Below are 17,255 nucleotides of genomic sequence, written 5' to 3'. Positions count from 1 at the left end.
AATAGTAAGAATGAAAATAAAAGTTTCATCCTAACAATGAGATCAATACTGAAGATGAAATCTAATGTATTTTAAGTTTAAAACCACTGGATTTTTTATCATGGACTGCTAGTCTGCTAGCCAAGTGTCTAGACCAGTATTTGTCAAAACTAATAGTTTCTCACTGTTTTTTTCTCTAAAAGAGAAAGCAAATGAATTATGATTCTATAAAAGATAACCTTCTTGTGTAAAACACATTTTAAACTAGTAATCAATATTGAAACTATAACGTTTATATGTCATGAAATGAAAATCACAACAATAAATGTCCCAGAATGAAAAGAGGGAAAACAAAATATTCACCATTTTTGTGGCACCATTCCAAAGACTCTGTGCCAATGATGTGTAAACACCAAGGAAAAGACAAGAAAAATAATAAATTATCTGCAGAGTGAAACAAAGGTTTTCAAAATCTTTTTAGAATTTCTGTTGACAGTTTTACGGGGGAGGGAAAAGTGACTTAAATAACAAGGATTCTTCTCTGAAAAAGGATCCTGTTTAGGAGTTCCTCCTAAAATCTTTGCCATTCATGGAGGTTTAATTGAGAACCAATTTTTGTGTAAATTATGTGGTACAACAGCATCTCTGATATGTTAGATCTCACCTAAACTACAAGAAGGGGTCCTAATACGGCTATCAGTAAAATTACTTAAAGTTTTCACTCTAAAATGTTAATTGATTCCACATATAATAAAGTATTATCAAATAATTTTGTGGGTTTTCATTACACTGGAATTTATTTTAAGGATGATTCCATTACTATATTCAAACCTCTCTAACAGCACTTCTAGCAGTGTACTATATTTATAGTCAAAAACCCAAAAATATCTAATAATCAAACAAACTAAGATAAATATTTCATCTTGAAAATCAAATCTCTATAATCAATTGGCAGGTTTCCCTATGACAATTTACCTTTGCAATGTAACCAAAGCCCCAGAGGATTAGGAAATCAGTCTTAACAGCTGCTGATACATCTCTATGGACACTATTATTAAAGCTATTAAGGCTCATACAATTGCACTTAAGTTTCTTATTTTTAAGAATAATACACAGAATAATACAAAAATAATAATATTCTAAAGTCATAATTATTTGCTTCTAGAGGCATGGCTGGAATATTACACTGCCCCCCAGCCCAATTACAATGACTGAATACTCACTCAAAGAACTCTAATCAAGTATTCCCCACCCAGAAAAAAACCTAAAAAATTTCTAGACTAAACTATTTTTGGGATGCTAAATTAGCATGACTTTTCTTAATGTGGTAAAGAGTCCCCTCTCTTAATCTTGACTCTGAGACTCATTGGGTCATAGTATATGAAAGACCTTAAAATGGTTGCAATAATAATGATCTCATAAGTGGGTTGTTAGACTAATTCATTCTATTTTCAGGTACTAGAGACAATCAGCTCAACACTGTAAACACTCTAAAACATTCTGAAAGTGGGTATTTTTGGAAGAAAAAAATATTTCAAAGTCAGTTAGGTTTTTTAAGAAATTCTGTCTCTTGTTTCTGTATATTTATTTCCATGAAAAGCATATTACTTTTAGAATCAATGCCTTCCTATTAAAAATGTCCATATTTATTAATTTGGTGGTATTTCTTACAAGTTTTACTGATAATTATGAAGTCAATACATATTTGTATCAAACAGCCTGAAAAAGTCTTGAATATATTAATTATGGGAGAGCTACAGCTATTTAGATTATGCTCATAAAATTGCTTTATTGTAATCTAACAAATGAGGATTAAAATATCTGAAATGGTCATACACTGAAAGTGAATTTAAAGAGATTAAATGTTGTGGATTTAGGATTCCACCTGAATTTTACTAAATGTCAGTTATTATCTAGTCTTCAGTCTTTTCTATTCATTCAATAGGATGTAAATATGCAGAAAATAAAAATTATTTCTGAAAAAAAAATGAACTATCATTTTCTCTGGGATGTTTTAGGTAAATTCTGTAACTTTAAGAAGGTGTTTAAATCCCTGTAGAATATCTTCAATGAGTCTTTACCTTTTTTAAGAAAACAGCAACAACAAAGAATACCACACCACTTTGGAACTAGAAGAGATTTTCTGAGTTTTAGTTTTTGTTTTAATACTCTAATTCACATCATGTAAATCCTCTTCTAAGTTGTCAAGCTGTAACTTTAAGCAGGCAAAATATATGGCTGGTGGCTATTGGTTCCAGGGCTTCTACTGGAACAGTGTTCCAGAACACTTTTCTCTGCATAGTGAAAAACTTTCTTTGCCATTGTTCATTCATGCTTACCTTAGTTGCATGTTACCATATTTAAAACTCTTTTAAAGAAATATGACAAATATTTCTTCATTTCTAAAGTTGGCTTTTTGACTCAAATTGCACAGAGCAATCCCAATGTTTCAGCCTGTATTCACCTTTTCTGGAGGAAACTTTCTTCTACTTTTATAGCATAAAAATGCATCCAGAATTTACACAATCACACTGTAGGTGTACAGCAAGCCTGCCAAGCTATCAGTCACAGTCAGAACAGTGAGATACCTTCACCCCATGGATATTCTGGGCATCAGTACTAGAATCCTGAGTCTTTCAGCAGAACCTCTATGGAGTGCATTTCTAAAACACCAATAAGCCACCAGAAACTAGGTGGATTGCATATATCCATTAGTCCAGATGATATCTCAAAGATCTCTTTTAAAACTGAAATTTTAGAAATAGTATTATCCTATTTTAATTGGAAGCATGTTTTTAAATTTAAGGTAATATTTTTCTCACCTATGTTTTATCTCTGGTTATTCATGATCATAAAGTGATAAAAACACTGAGCTTCTCTCTTCCCTTTTCATTTAGGTGATAGACATAAGACTAAAACAAATTTTCTTAGTTCTTAAGCAAATGACCATATTTTTTTTGCTGTATACTCTAACATTTATTAGAATCTACTTGCTAAATTAAATTTTTGAAAGATATTAATCCTGTGCAACAGCCCAGCCCTCCTGTAAACCCTTTCTATTTTGTTTTTTGTGGGTGAAATAGATGCCTCCTGTTGCTATGGAATGCTTGGAGATTGGCATTTTTTCTTCCTTACCCAGGGTATGGGTTCAGCCATTTCTAATAAAGGGATATTTTTCTGCATACACCAACATCAATCACAATTTGCCTCTGAATTTGCATGATTAATTCCCCTTCAGATACTATGCCCTTAAAGCAGGGATTTTCATGGCGTCCTACTCTGTTCTTAAAACAGAAATATACATTGTTTTGCCTATGATTTCACCCTAAATCTTCTATTAAGAAATATTTTACTTAAATTTGGAAATTTGATTATTCCTAAACATCAAGTCCATAGATATCTGTACACTAAATTACAGCTGCATCAGTTTAGGAATCAATTCTGCCAGTACAGAGTTGATTTTGATATTTTTTTTCTTACATGTTGGGTTACTGTATTGGTTCTCCTCAATACTGTGGAAGCTTTCTTTCCTATTAGACAGAAAGAATATTTATTGAACAAATGGATTTACTGTGAATACTTGTGGGAAAATGTCATTCTTCATTTATACTTCAAGTTCTTGGTAAGATCCTTGAAGCATATCGATGTTGCTGAAACACGGTACAGTTCCTTTTGTATATATTATTATTATACAATTGCTTTTCAAAGTTGCACATAATCAAGTAGTAAAGCACTGAAGTAGTGTTTAGTAAATTTTTTGCCATTAATTCTATTTCATAAGACCTTCATCTGTCTATCTCAAGAAAATATTAGAAGCATAAGAAGGCATAAAAAGACCTAGAACATCAAAGTGGCGATTGTTAACCTCCTTCCAAACAGGATGGGCTGATATGCTTTTCCACCAGACTGTGTGATTGCTTTTTCATCAGCACATATGCTTTTCTTCTGTAGCATTACTGTGTACTGTGTGATCATTAAGATCATTTTAACACTTTTTAACACAGCTTTACATGTATACATCCCAAGTGATGGCAAACTAAAATTAACACCTATGTTGATCTTGGCATACATTCAGATTCCTGATTAGCTGGCTCCTCACACTCTCAGTAAAGTCAGCTTGCTTGGTAAAGCAACTGAACAAGTATGACATCATAAAATAATATCTAACAATTAGAAAATGTCAAGAAAATAATTCAACTCATAAAGCAAAATTAATCTGAAAAGTATGTGAAGTAATCAGCTCAAGGAATGCCATGAATGGCCAGGGAAAGAAACTGAAATTTCATGTGCAAAGTTGCATGTGCTAATATTAACTGAAAAACCTTCATTGTTTAATCACAGAACTTTTGTTTTGTCCAAAATTTTTCTTGACTTTATAATTCCCTGTGTAAAGAAAAACCTTTGGCTTGGGGAGGGTGGGAAGAAAAAAAAAAAGGGACTTTCCTTAATAAAAAATTAACTAGAAACAGTTCTGAAATATCTACCCTCATCTAGAGCATTCATACAATATTTTGTTTAGTGTCTTTTTGTCCTTTGGTAATTCCTAAATCGACATACACTAATGTGTTGTTCAAATTCAAGAGTATCAGGAGAGCCTTGCTTGAGTGGTAAGATCCTAAACTGGCATAATTAGGGCCCTGCCTGGGAGCAGACCCATTAATAGAGCTGCACACTGAGTGGGGAACCATTCACACTTTCCCTCTCAGCTCTTCATGAGCTTTTCTGGGCAGTGAGCCAGCTGGTAAGGAAATCAGGCTGATCCAACCTGTTGCAAGAGCCTGGAGAAGTGGCTCAAGGGAACCTCCACCTCCCAGCTCTGCAGTGGGACTACAAACACAGCCCCAAGAGGAGCAGTCGCAGCCGTGCGTGTTGGCTGTGCTGGGAGGGACAGCAGGGGGACAGAGCTTTCCAGCTGCTCAAGAAGGCAAATCAGCTTCTCAGTAGTCCTTGGGGATTCCTACAGTTCAGAATGTAAAAAACAGGCCTCTCATCCCATACACAACATTATTTCTTGGTGTCAGACAGGCAGCACATTCCACTGTGGGGGAAGGAAGAGTTTGCTGGTCTGCCATATAAAAGCTGCTCTGAACAGACCTAGACACTGTCTCTGAAGGTTTGTCCTTCTGAATCTGAATGAAGAACTGGACTGTGTGTCCTCCCTCTACTCCTAATTCTCCAGAAGTACCAGAATCAAGAAGAAAGGGGAAAGGAAAGATGTTCCAGTGATGCAGGTGATAATTCCTGGACAGTCATAGTAACAGACTGACACATCAGATTCTGCACAGACATGTGTTCAACATTAAAATGCCTCTTGAAATCCCTGATCACATAATAATCCTAATTAGTATTCTGCACATTCAATACCTGTAAACAGAACTTGTATAATACTTCTTTCCTCTGAACCCAAAATATTTTATAATATTACAACAATATTGTCAGGATAAAGCGGTGATCTCTGCATCACCTAGTTGTTTGTGGGTTTTTTTGTCTCCATTAGATACAGGTAATTCTATTATGTGCTAAATTCTGTTAGAAGAGTGATAGTTAAAATTTTACCATATTAAAAAGATAAGGCTAGCTGGAATATTTTATACTCCTGAAAATGACAATAAGAGATAACTGCTCAAGGTGATGCACATGTACTTTAAACTAAAAAACAAACCATACTAACTAGTGCCACTTTCTTAGTAGATGTATTTTTTAAATACTGGGAGTTTTCAAGAGTAAAATGCGACTTAAAGTAAATCTGTTATTAGAAGGTTTTACAGCAACACAGAACACGATGCAAAATACGGGTTTTCATGAGCAGACAAGGTTGTCAAAAACAGGATGTAAGTCTTTGGAGCAAGTTTTATCTATTTAAGTAAGAACTACTCAGCAAGTTTGTGATACTGACACTTCCACTGTAAATGAAAGAAACAATGTCCTGAGTTTTTTTCTTTATTATTGTATTTATACCTCTTCTTTAATAGAACTCCTGTTTTCTACACCATATAGGCTTGAACATGGATATTTCTCCTCTCCCTTCCCCCTACACCTTACATAAAAATAACTCCTTGCCTTATTTCCATCTCTTGGGGTTATCCTTGTCTTTAGAGTGGGTATTACTGATGCAAATTTCTGCACGTCAGAGGATAACTGCATATTCCTCCGAATAGACTTACAAGGGAAAATGGGACTGACGATTTTCCAGCCGCTATCTTCCAAATTTAATTTACCCCAAGCCTCAATGTTTGCTTATATGTAGGCCACACATTTCCTCCAGAATTATACTCAAGAGGGAGAAAGACTGTTTATCACTATACTCCTCTTACACTACATATTATGCATTTGCATCTTTCTATATCAGTGTTTTCTACCATCCACAAAATCCTCCTACTTCTTATGCTTAGCAGCGTGCATTAGATAAACAGAAATATGTAACATGCAGTTTATGAAAAAAAAGAGTTTTAAACCAGTTAGATTTATTTCTATTTTTGTTCAATGTAATGCAAGGAAAACTCTCTAAGTTACAACCGTAACAAGTTTTTTTCTGTTTTTAAAATGGCACTTTTTGACTGATATTAAGCATGCACGGTTGAAGTCAAAGTGCATTAAATCAGAGGATATAATTTAAAAGCTGTGGGGTTTGCTTCTTTTTTCCCACATTCCCTATTTCTCATCTCTCATCAAGTCCTTATATATGTTTAAAAAAAGTAACTAAAGGTTACAATATTAATGATATGTTTGCTTATTTATTATGTGCAATGAATTTTAAACTCAGGCCCATATGAGGATCCAAAGGGAGATGACCAAACTAGAAGAGAGTAAAGCAAGGAGAGTGGGTTAAAAGAGACTGTGAATATCTTTTCATGCTAAATTTTCATGCTAAATTTTTGCATTTTGAGTGTCTTTTAAAAAAATGGTTCTTCTGATGGTATTCACCAATGATATAAAAATTAAGTAATTAAACTTAAGCGCATACATTTCCCAAATTTTATCAAATTATTACACTTCAGTGAAGTGCTTATGCTAAATAAACAAAGCTTACCATAACAACTCAACACTCCATACAGCATGATATTTATACAACTGGCTTGGTACACACTGAGATTAACCCTTTGATTCCAGGAGTCACGATTTCATGACATGCCATCCTCTTATAGAATGCATTTGTACTGATGTTGAAACAACAACTCTCCTAGCCTGAAGGAAAAAATATCTAACCAATTCTTTGTAGATACATTAAACTATGGGGCTGAAGATAATTATCTATTTATTCTCATCGACATGATGTTCACAGTCTGACTCTGTGAAGAAAACTACTCCTTTAGAGACATTACTGGGAATAGAAACAACTAGGCTAACAAATAGAATTATAACTGTGCATATCACCATTCCATGCAGACAACAACAGCATGTGTATCATGGACAGATTAGTCTCAGCATAGAGACTGCCTACCTGGAAGGGAAATAATTGCAATGCTGTACACGAATACCCACCAATGGCAGAAAACTGACAGCATTTACCTCTGGGTTATGCTTGCGCTCTCACAGCTCTTGAAGAACCTCAACTCTTGCTCATGACTGTAAATGTTACATGAAAACAAAGCTGCCAGTATTAAAACTCACACTAGATGATACCAGGTTCTTCAGTGGCTCTATGGACAGTGACTTTCTGCCCTAGGAGAAGGAACTACATGTTCTAAGAGCCAAGGTGACATTTTTTTCCTGTTATGCCTACTATGGAAATTTTCTGATAAGGAGAGAAATCCTTGAAAGCAATTAGTAAGCTTCACCATGGATTACTATTATAACCAATTCTACAGAAAAGAAAAATATTCTGAAACAAAAAATAGCACTACAAAAATCTTAATCTTACTACAGCAATATTTTACTGGATGCACAGTGAAATAGTAAATGCTATTATCTCATCATATTCAGGTTAACATTGCCCTCAACTCTGATCACAAACCCTCCATAGCTATTTTGCAATATGTCATTAATCAATGTATGTACTGATTGGACCCATTGAATTGGTGCATCAGTGTAATGAATGGCATATATAAACATATTTCAAATACATTTATTCGGATATCTATACATGAAAGTAAAATCACTACCACAATTGGTACTCAAGCTTGTCAAAGGGATGTTTCTCTTCTTCTGTTTTACATAAGACATGCTAATGGTTATGCCATCTGCAGTGTGAAACCCAGACAAATGTAAATGAAAGTAATAGTAGATCAAGACAAGCATCTATCTAAACCTGCAATTTTTGCAGGTATTCTGTTAACTCGCAATCTAAATATAAGCCTGCCGTCCTGAAAATACAGGATAACTACGACTTAAATGTAACTTTTGCACAAGAAACTAAAACAAAAACTTCTGCACTTTTGCAATAGATCACATAGTGAGTGGTACATTTGTAAAGGCTTTTCATGAGGATACAAAAGACACTCAAATTATTCTAGGAAAATTTCAGCAGTTCCCCTAAAGACATCCCCTCAGTAAAGCACAGTAGAACATGACGACTTACCCAACACCCTCTTTTTGTAAAGTTGAGGACACAAATTTGAAGGTTTCTTCAATCAGCTTTCAACTTGCTGATTAGCTAGTTGGTGCTGTAAGTCACTAAAATACTTGATGCATTATGAAACAACAAAGAGAACATACATAAAAACACCATATGCTACTTTCCCCCAAAAAAAGATGGCCACTAAAATAAATACTAGTTTTTTTCCTTTTTGTCTCATCAAACAGTAGAATATTTTACATCAAACTACAGAACATGAGATGCATGGCAAGGCTTACCTACCTAATAGCCACATTTGCTTGTAGATGTGTGAGCTAGTTTTAAAGGTTTTATTGCATTTTTACTAGATTTATAAATATATTCTAACATATCCACAGTTGCCAGATTATAAAATTGCTCTGAAATGGAGGAAATTAGATATGCACTAATTCAAAAGTATTTTAAATATTGGGAGAAGTCTGTTTTCTCAATCACAAACACAAGTATTTTTGCCTTATAACCTTCAATTTTGTCTTATAAAGCTTATACAAATTTAGCAATTTCTACTGCTAGAAGATTTTGGCCAAAGTTATCATTAAATTTGCCATAAGAAAATAATAATAATGCTGTACAATTTTATGACAGTATTTGGTCAAACGGGCAAGGCAATGATCAAAATGTGAGTTCCCACTACATGATGAACAATGAACAGTAGGAGACAGAAGTAGAAAAGCTCAAAGGACTCATGTCCAAAACATTCATACATTCTTTTCACTAAAAAAGGAAGCTAAAATGTAGCTTGTGCTCATACCTGAATTTACATGATATTTGATACATAAAACCAAAGTCTGGGAGCAAATTCCATTTTTCGTCCCCTTTAAAAATGAACCAAATGAAGTGTTCAAGGCCAAAAAGAGACACTGTGTACACACTGATGACGAAAGAAAAAGTTGGAAACATAAGGAATAATCTAGACTTTAGGGCGCATGTAACAATTCTGAAAATGAAGCTGTTTGCTTTATTTTCTTCTTCCTGCCTCTCAGATGTGACTCATGAGATGCTGGCGCCTCCTGGGAAACAAGTGATACAGCACCAACACATCAAGCCCTAGCATTCAAAGGGCACCAGGCCATAGCTAGTGCTTTAAGAGCATGAAAGGACAAGACTCCCTCTCTTCATCTCATCATCCTCTGGCTCTGTCTTTGACTCCAAACATCATTTTCTATCATTTCAACACTGCCTACCACAAACAGTGCACCCCCAGACTTCTTTAACCTTGAAAAGAAAGTATGTGAATGGGTGGAGAATGTGAAAAGAGAAGTCAGTAGCTCCTGGACTGTGCTGGATTAAAAGATGGAGGATTAAAGTAAGAAGAAAAATATGGAAAACATATACTGGGAAAATACCATTATTTATACCTGTTTCACATACTTTCCTTATTGCCTGATGCAGGCCAATTTAGAGACAGAACAGAGGGCTAGATGGATCTTGTACACTCCTTATACAACCCATGTTATCTTTCAGAATGAGGAGCTAGCAGAATGAAGCACTTTCACAATATTCATTAAATAAATCATTTTCATGGTTCAACCCTTCAAGGTCACTAATTCCATTTTAAACACTTAAAAAACCCACATAGTTTATGAGCTTCTACCTTTATGGCTACTCTTCTCATGTGCCTTCAGTGCAGAAGGTATTTGATACAAAGCAAATGTGAATTTGCACTTACAAAGCAGAGTCAGGGGTGAAGAGTGGGAGGTTGAGAGGGTCCCAGGACTCAGCCTCAGCCAGGAATGGACTACAACTACAGTACAGCAGGATGCCGTCATGTCATGCTTTCTTTTTTTCCATTTTCTTTAATCATATTCCTAAATTCTTGTTTGGTTCCGAGCAAATAAATAAAACCTTCAAAGTGTATTTGAAAAGAGCTGATCAGGAATGTGGAGCTCTTTGCTGTGTCCACCACTGCTCTACCAAGTTTCACAAAGAAAAGGAGACAATGTGAATCACATTCAGAAATTGCACAAGTGAACAAATTTCACAACATTTCCCTGGTGGAGAAACAAAATACATTCTAGTTCCTGGGGTCCTCCATTATGCATGACAAAAACTAAAAATGAGATAAAAACACCCTACTCCATCAGAAAACAGGGGAAGTCCTGAGAGAATAAATGCACACCCAGAAAAATAGATGTGAGGAAGAGAATGGTAGGATTTATACTTTTTTAATTTCCTAAACAAAATAAAATGGTCTGCAATAAAATGTAATTCTGCAGTTAAGCACCCATATTTGGTCTATATACAAGACAGAACATTTTTGTCAGCAGCACGCAATTTGATATGGAACTCTGCATTAGGATTAAATGATTGATACCTCATAAAATACCATACTGATAAAACTTCCTAGGAATAAAACTCTCTTTATGTTTTTACTAATGCATTTAAAAAAAACTATTCAATAGCAGAACTTCTGTTTACTCATTCACAATCCAAATCCCAACTACTTCCTTATGTGAAATTTCACGACATTTTTTTTTCTTTTAATGGCAGAAGCAGCTTTCATAATTTCATGCACTTGTGTTGGTTAAGTTTCTGAACACTTCTCTGTCACTTAGGTATAGTAACTGTGAGGTATTTAGCTTTTCTCTTTATTTTCCACAGATACTGTTTTGCTCCTTGTCTTAACATACTTTTACAACTTAAACCACGTACGTATAAAAGTCACATACCAATCTTGTAACATGTCTATAAAGAATTAATGTACCACAGTTACTGAACTCAGACTCAGTCTCAGACCTTTTAAGCATGTACAGGCACAAAAGGCTTTTGTATCCTGCAGTGGTTTTTCCCTGTGAAGTCAGAGCAAGAAGCCTGTGACCAGCAGCATGTGGATATGCACTCACACGCCTTAGAGGACAGGCACTGCCACACACTGCACGTGTCAGCGAGCCTGGCACTCGTCCCTGACATTAAGGTCCCAAAAGCAAGGAGACTTTACTAACCTGCAGCGGTCTCTGTTTCTCACTGCCCTTAGGAGATTTCAGTCCACTTGTCTGTTGCTGTAAAAGCAGCTGCCTTGCTGCCTGGAGTGCCTATAAGTAAAAAAAAAAAAAATTAATAAATTTGACCAATTCCTAGAAAGAAATCAGTTACTCATTGCTAATTGTAGGTAAAAGTCCGATTGAATGAACAAAATCCCCTCCTATTCGATTTGTATTTGCTATATTTCAGACTTCAGGGTTGTTTTTTTTTTTACTTGAAACATTAAAAAAAATATTCTGAAAGTATATATATAAGACTTCACTAGAATTTATGGATGTACATGAAATCCTGCAGGAAATAAAGTTAATTTGTTTGAAGTGCTTGAAGAGGAAAAATCATAAACTGCATCAATAGCCTCATTTCCACAAGGAACTTGTCTTTGAGTGTTCAACTAAAATGCCCACTCCCTTGCAAATTATCATTCAATTTGCATTTTCGTATTACAATTTGAAGTAAAAGCAAGTAGACTTCAAGTGTTACCAGAAGCTGTAATTAAATTTGACAAATCAACATCAGATTATCTTGAAAGTGAATTAATAAGGATATTCATTGAAGATTAAAAACACTTTTTGTACTTACAATTCAAGGAGAAACCTCTCCTTTGACAAAAAAAAAGAGTACAGTTTTAATGCCAAATAAAAATGAGTGGTTTTAATTTGCATTCTTAGGAAAATCAGAGAACAAAGAAATTATTACTCAACCAACCAGATCAGGCTCAGGGATGACAGTATACCAATCAAAATAGAAGATGTTTTCATTTATTTTACGTTTTCATTCCAACTCAGCCAAATACAGTTAAACATATGAAATGTAATCAAACATTCTACCTACCCGAAGAATGCTAATCTGTATTATTTTTCCCTATAAAATTATTTCTAAAATGTCAAGTGTTATAAAGTGGTACTTATTTAGAAATAAAAAAAAAAAAAAAAACCAGCAAAACCAAAAAACGTGATTCAAAACATTTCCACTGAAACTACCTGGAGAACTCATTTTTTCCCCTTAGAAAAATCAGCTCAATAAATAGCAGTTATAGCTTTACATCACACTATTATTTCTGTTATTAAAACCTACTGTAGATGGAATGTACTGCAACAAATGCCATTTGATCAATGTTCCCTAAAATAATAAAGATTCTCAACTGATAAAGAAAGGTACAATTTTGATTAGACTCAAATGAGCTGGTTTTTAAGATAGTTTCTAGTATCCATGACAACAGTTGCTTTGACAAGATGTGCATATGGCATTACACTGCCAGCTGGTGTGAACAATGTTTGAACTACTGCATTGAGATGCTGAGCAAACAGAAAAAGTTGCCACGTCTTAACCCTCAGGGAAGGCAGTCATCCCCTGATCAATTATGAAAAGACAGAGAGAGGGCTGCTACAGTCTGGCTCCAAGCAAGTTTTCTGAGAAGGCAGGCAGACATAGAAAACCAAAGTAAACAAAGTGAATGCACTAGTACCATCTCCTAACAACATTGATTTGTCTCCCCATAGAAGGCCCTGGTACAAAGTTTGCAGAGCAGACTTTTAACATTTGGAGACATTCCCACAACAATCCCTGTATTGTTTCATCAAATTCTCAAGTAATTACAGGTCAGCTACACAAAGAGTATACATTCCTCTGAACCTAAGCAATGAGACACACAGCACACCTTCTCTCTGCCAAAAATAAGCAAAAAGTTAACATATTTAAAAGTGCACTTGAAATATTTTGTTACCAAGGAACCACTGGGTGCATGATCTCTCCTGCACTCACAGTTCTTGAGCATATCCTAAAGGACAGTAATTCTCTGCCTGAGATCAGAGTTAAATGTATCTTTTGATTTCAGGGACACCAGGATTTGGTCCCAACTTCTTGCAGTGGCTGAAGCAAAAACAGATAAAAAGCATGAACAGAAGATATGTGGCAAATTTGGATTCCTTAATCTCTACTGGTCTCCAAAAGGAAAACTTGAATGGAAGCAAGAGAACTACTGTACTTCTGAATTCATGAGACTGTAGAGGAAAACTAACCTCACTACTTGGGGTGATACTGCCAGGAGAATGAGAGAAGAGCTATGGAGTAAGAGGAAATGGAAAAATAAACATAGACACAATAATCTTTTATTTTTAGCAGTTGCAGAAATCCTCCTCTTCCTCAGCAGCAGCGTCTTCACATCAATAAAATAAAACAAGCAAGTATGCATCCAGTAAATCTGTACATTTACAGTACTTGAGAATTAGAGAATTATAGTCTGCTGTAGCTTAGATTTAATCTAGGCTGATTTCAAATTGTGGCTAGCATACTCTTGTGGAATGAGCCTAAGAAAGTATGACTTCCTACAGCTAACTACAAAAAGAGTCACACTTCATGAAAAAGCAAGGCAGCACAACAGGATATGCTTGCATAAAAGGCTCTACTACTTAAACTATTTTGATTCATATGTGCTGGCTGGGATATCTCTAAAGGAGTAAAGGCTTATCTTTTAATACAGAATGTCTTATAAATGATGACTACCTGAATACTTCAGTGATCTTATTGTGGCAGTTTAGATTATTGTAAACACAGGAGATAGAAGAAGAACAGAAAACAATTTCAAGAGATCAGAGATGATTTAAAACTCATAAGGAGAAATCACTGTCAGCCTTTGTTCTTAGAGCAGTCATCACATAGTATTTTTTTCTCCAAGTGTGCTGCTTCACTTTACATTTTGTTACATGGTAAACAAGCTCTCAGGAACACTGTTAATTTCAAAGCATTATTACTGACATTATTCCTAAGTGAAGATCATAAGACTGTAAAACATTAGTTCTAAAAATTCATTTGCTGCTATTGAATCTTGGCAAAACAAACTGACAACTCGAAAGTATCTTACAAAATTCATACTTTACCAACTACGCTTCCAGTAAACACCTATCACATGTATCATTTATGAATTTCTCTGACAATAACTCATGATCTAAAAATAGTCTAATGAAGACAAAATAACAGACGTTTATAAATCTGAAAAATCAAATTTATGTTGAATCCCACCTCAAGTTAAGTGCAGAAAGAACAGATTCTAGGGCACTCAAAATTGTATCTAGTTCCCAATAACACTTGTTTCAAATTTAGTAGGAACTTTTCCTTAATTGTCTAAATTAGTAAAACTATTTAAAAAATCCAATGCAGACAAAAGCAATAAAAAGAACTGAGGATTAGAAATTATTTAATTACGTAAATGAAAATCATTATGATGCTTTAAGTAATGGCTACATAAAAAGGAAAATTTGAGCATATGGTTTCCAGAACTCACTGTGTCTTCTAGTAAAATATTTATTGGGAACAGTACTTCTTAATATTTACTACAAAGCTTTGGCATAGCTAAAACATAAGCAGAACAGAAATGAAAATAACTGCATATAACTCACACAATTAAAGTTGATAAATTGCGGTAGACTTTGCTGTTTGTTGGCAATATTACTAGGAGATATAACTTCCTTTAATATTGTATTCCAAACCCTTCTGTTTGATCTAAGTGTGATTCAAAATTATTTTTAAAGTTTTACCATTTTAATAAAGTGAAAGCTGTCACCTAAAGATGGTAAGCTTATTACTCTGTTTTTTAGAAAATAAACATATGTGTATTTTTAGGGAACAGATGTCACTCATATCCTTCCTTTAAAACCAGGAATGTTTAACCTATCAGCCTGTTGCATTTGAGACGTTAAAATGAAAAATGACATCTATGCCCATTAATATCGTCAATGTATAAACAGCACAGCGTGACACATTCTTGAGAGCTGAAGGCTACAAAATCTCTCTGAAACATAAATAACAAAGCACTCAGAAGGATATTTGATGTTGATATTCATCTCTGAGAAAAACACTGCTGCCTGGGCTTCTTATGAAAATAGATGCAGCCCAAATGGATCTCCTGTAATTGGTTTCAGATAGCGAGGTCAAAAGAAATATGATACAAGAAACTATTATGTGGAACAGGCGAAACAAGAATGTTTATACAGGCACTCCCTATTTATACTGACAAGAGGTGTATACTCTGCAGATAACCAAAACACTTGCCAGAAGTCGACCAGATTCTTTTCTTTCCTAATTCTGAATACCTATTTTATTTTTTCAAATGACTGCATATCCTAACATTCCCGCTGAACGTAAAATAAGTTTCTGAACATCTAAGTTTCCAAATGGCTGAATATGTCAAACGGGAGTCATCTCGCTGGTAGCACTATGCAACCGAAACCTATCAACATGCTAAGCTGGATTTAAGGCCAAAGACTGCTCTGCACTGGTTGAATAACAAGTTAACCAAATGATTACACAGCCACATTTATTATAAAAAACACTTCAGGAGAACCTCTGACCCTTTATAACGTGCTTGGGGCTGATTCTCTGGCTGGCTCACAACAAGAATCCCAGAATTACCCGTAGTTGTACAAAACCCTCAAAAGATAGTGACTGAAAGACAACATTGTTTAAGTCTTCCTAATAGCACTCAAATGATATGGCTAAACCTTTGTATCTCACTGATTGTGTTAGCCCAGAAAGTTCTCTGATGAATATCAGTCAGTCAGCATAGAAGCTTATAATCTTTCCAAATGGAGTAGCAAAGCAGCTAGCACTATTCAAAGAATCTTGAATTTAAGATGTTCCAACTCCTTTCCAGCAGCAGTCTCTCCAGAAGCCTTGATAGAGAAAGCAAACTCCCATGTTCCCCAGTGAAAAACACTCCTTTTTCTCTAAGCCACACAAAGAAAATTGAGGACAAATGTGCCACACTGGAAAGCCCACCTGTATGTAACAAAAATCCAAGCCACATAATCTGTCTGATTTTACCTACAAGAGATAGACTGAACAATTTTTACAATGTTTGCCTAAAGAAGTAGAACAGATAGCTAAGGCTGTTGGCACCAATCTCAGGGAATATATTACTTAAAAAAAACAGATATTCCCTAAGAAGGATTTCACTCAAATAACCCAACATTGGACTATGCCAATACTCAAGCAAAAAAAGAAGGTTTTTCTGTCTTCTAAATCTAGATTAGTGTGCTTTGCCTAGCAGTAGAACACAAAGTTGGAAGAGATCCAAATGTTTGAAACTATGTTTTGTTCCAGAAGAAGAGGCAATAGTTTTTGACACTGTATTACAATCCCAAGTACTCCCACCACCAGGCTGCTAGACAGGAGGACAAGAAGTGGTCGTGCCCACCAAACGCGGCAGTAAGCCCAACCCTAAGGGTGGGATTAAATGAACACTGAATATGTTTGAAAACATCTGCTACATTAACACTACAGGAATTTGTGCAAATGATTGCCTGGCTCTTGGATCCCTAGGCTGCCCAGCTTTTCCAAGGCCGGGAAAATTCTTCATTTGTTCAGGACAGCAACTCTTCATGCCTGGGGAATTTCAAAACAAAACAGCAGAGCACATTGAGGGTTGAGGGCAAGCAGAAAAAGACATTCTGGATCACAGTTTAACTTACATACTTATATTCCTCAAGTGCTTCAGCTCAGAAAACATAAGAATATGTCTGGATATGGCTCTTGTTTCCTTGGACCAAAAGCACTTTGCTGTTGGTTGGTTGGCTGTTCAGCAGCAAGGGTGATGGTATGTGTGTGTGGTTTGTTTTCTTAGGCTGATATTGCCCGGTTCAGTATACTGAGGCTCTGATTTTGATTCAGATTTGTGGTCTTCCTTGCAACACAAATGCCAGGAGAAGAAAGGATCCTCAATCTACCTGAGCTTCTGTTCTATCCT

At 35.3% G+C, this 17,255-nt stretch overlaps 1 protein-coding gene across 6 annotated transcripts in view; it reads right to left on the bottom strand.

Moving 5' to 3' along the window:
- The window catches only part of FOXP2 (forkhead box P2), a 405,613-nt gene that overhangs the window by 111,734 nt on the left and 276,624 nt on the right, over window positions 1–17,255 (bottom strand). For all 6 annotated transcript variants that reach the window (XM_059847131.1, XM_059847129.1, XM_059847125.1 and 3 more), the window contains one exon: window positions 11,476–11,565. In XM_059847131.1, the coding sequence (XP_059703114.1) occupies window positions 11,476–11,565 (90 nt within the window). Of the gene's footprint in view, window positions 1–11,475; window positions 11,566–17,255 lie in introns of those variants that run through there.

Source organism: Haemorhous mexicanus, chromosome 5 (assembly GCF_027477595.1).
Source record: "Haemorhous mexicanus isolate bHaeMex1 chromosome 5, bHaeMex1.pri, whole genome shotgun sequence".
Lineage (NCBI taxonomy): Eukaryota > Metazoa > Chordata > Aves > Passeriformes > Fringillidae > Haemorhous > Haemorhous mexicanus.
The sequence above is the reverse complement of the archived record's forward strand: the minus strand, read 5'-3'. Positions and strand labels throughout refer to the sequence as shown.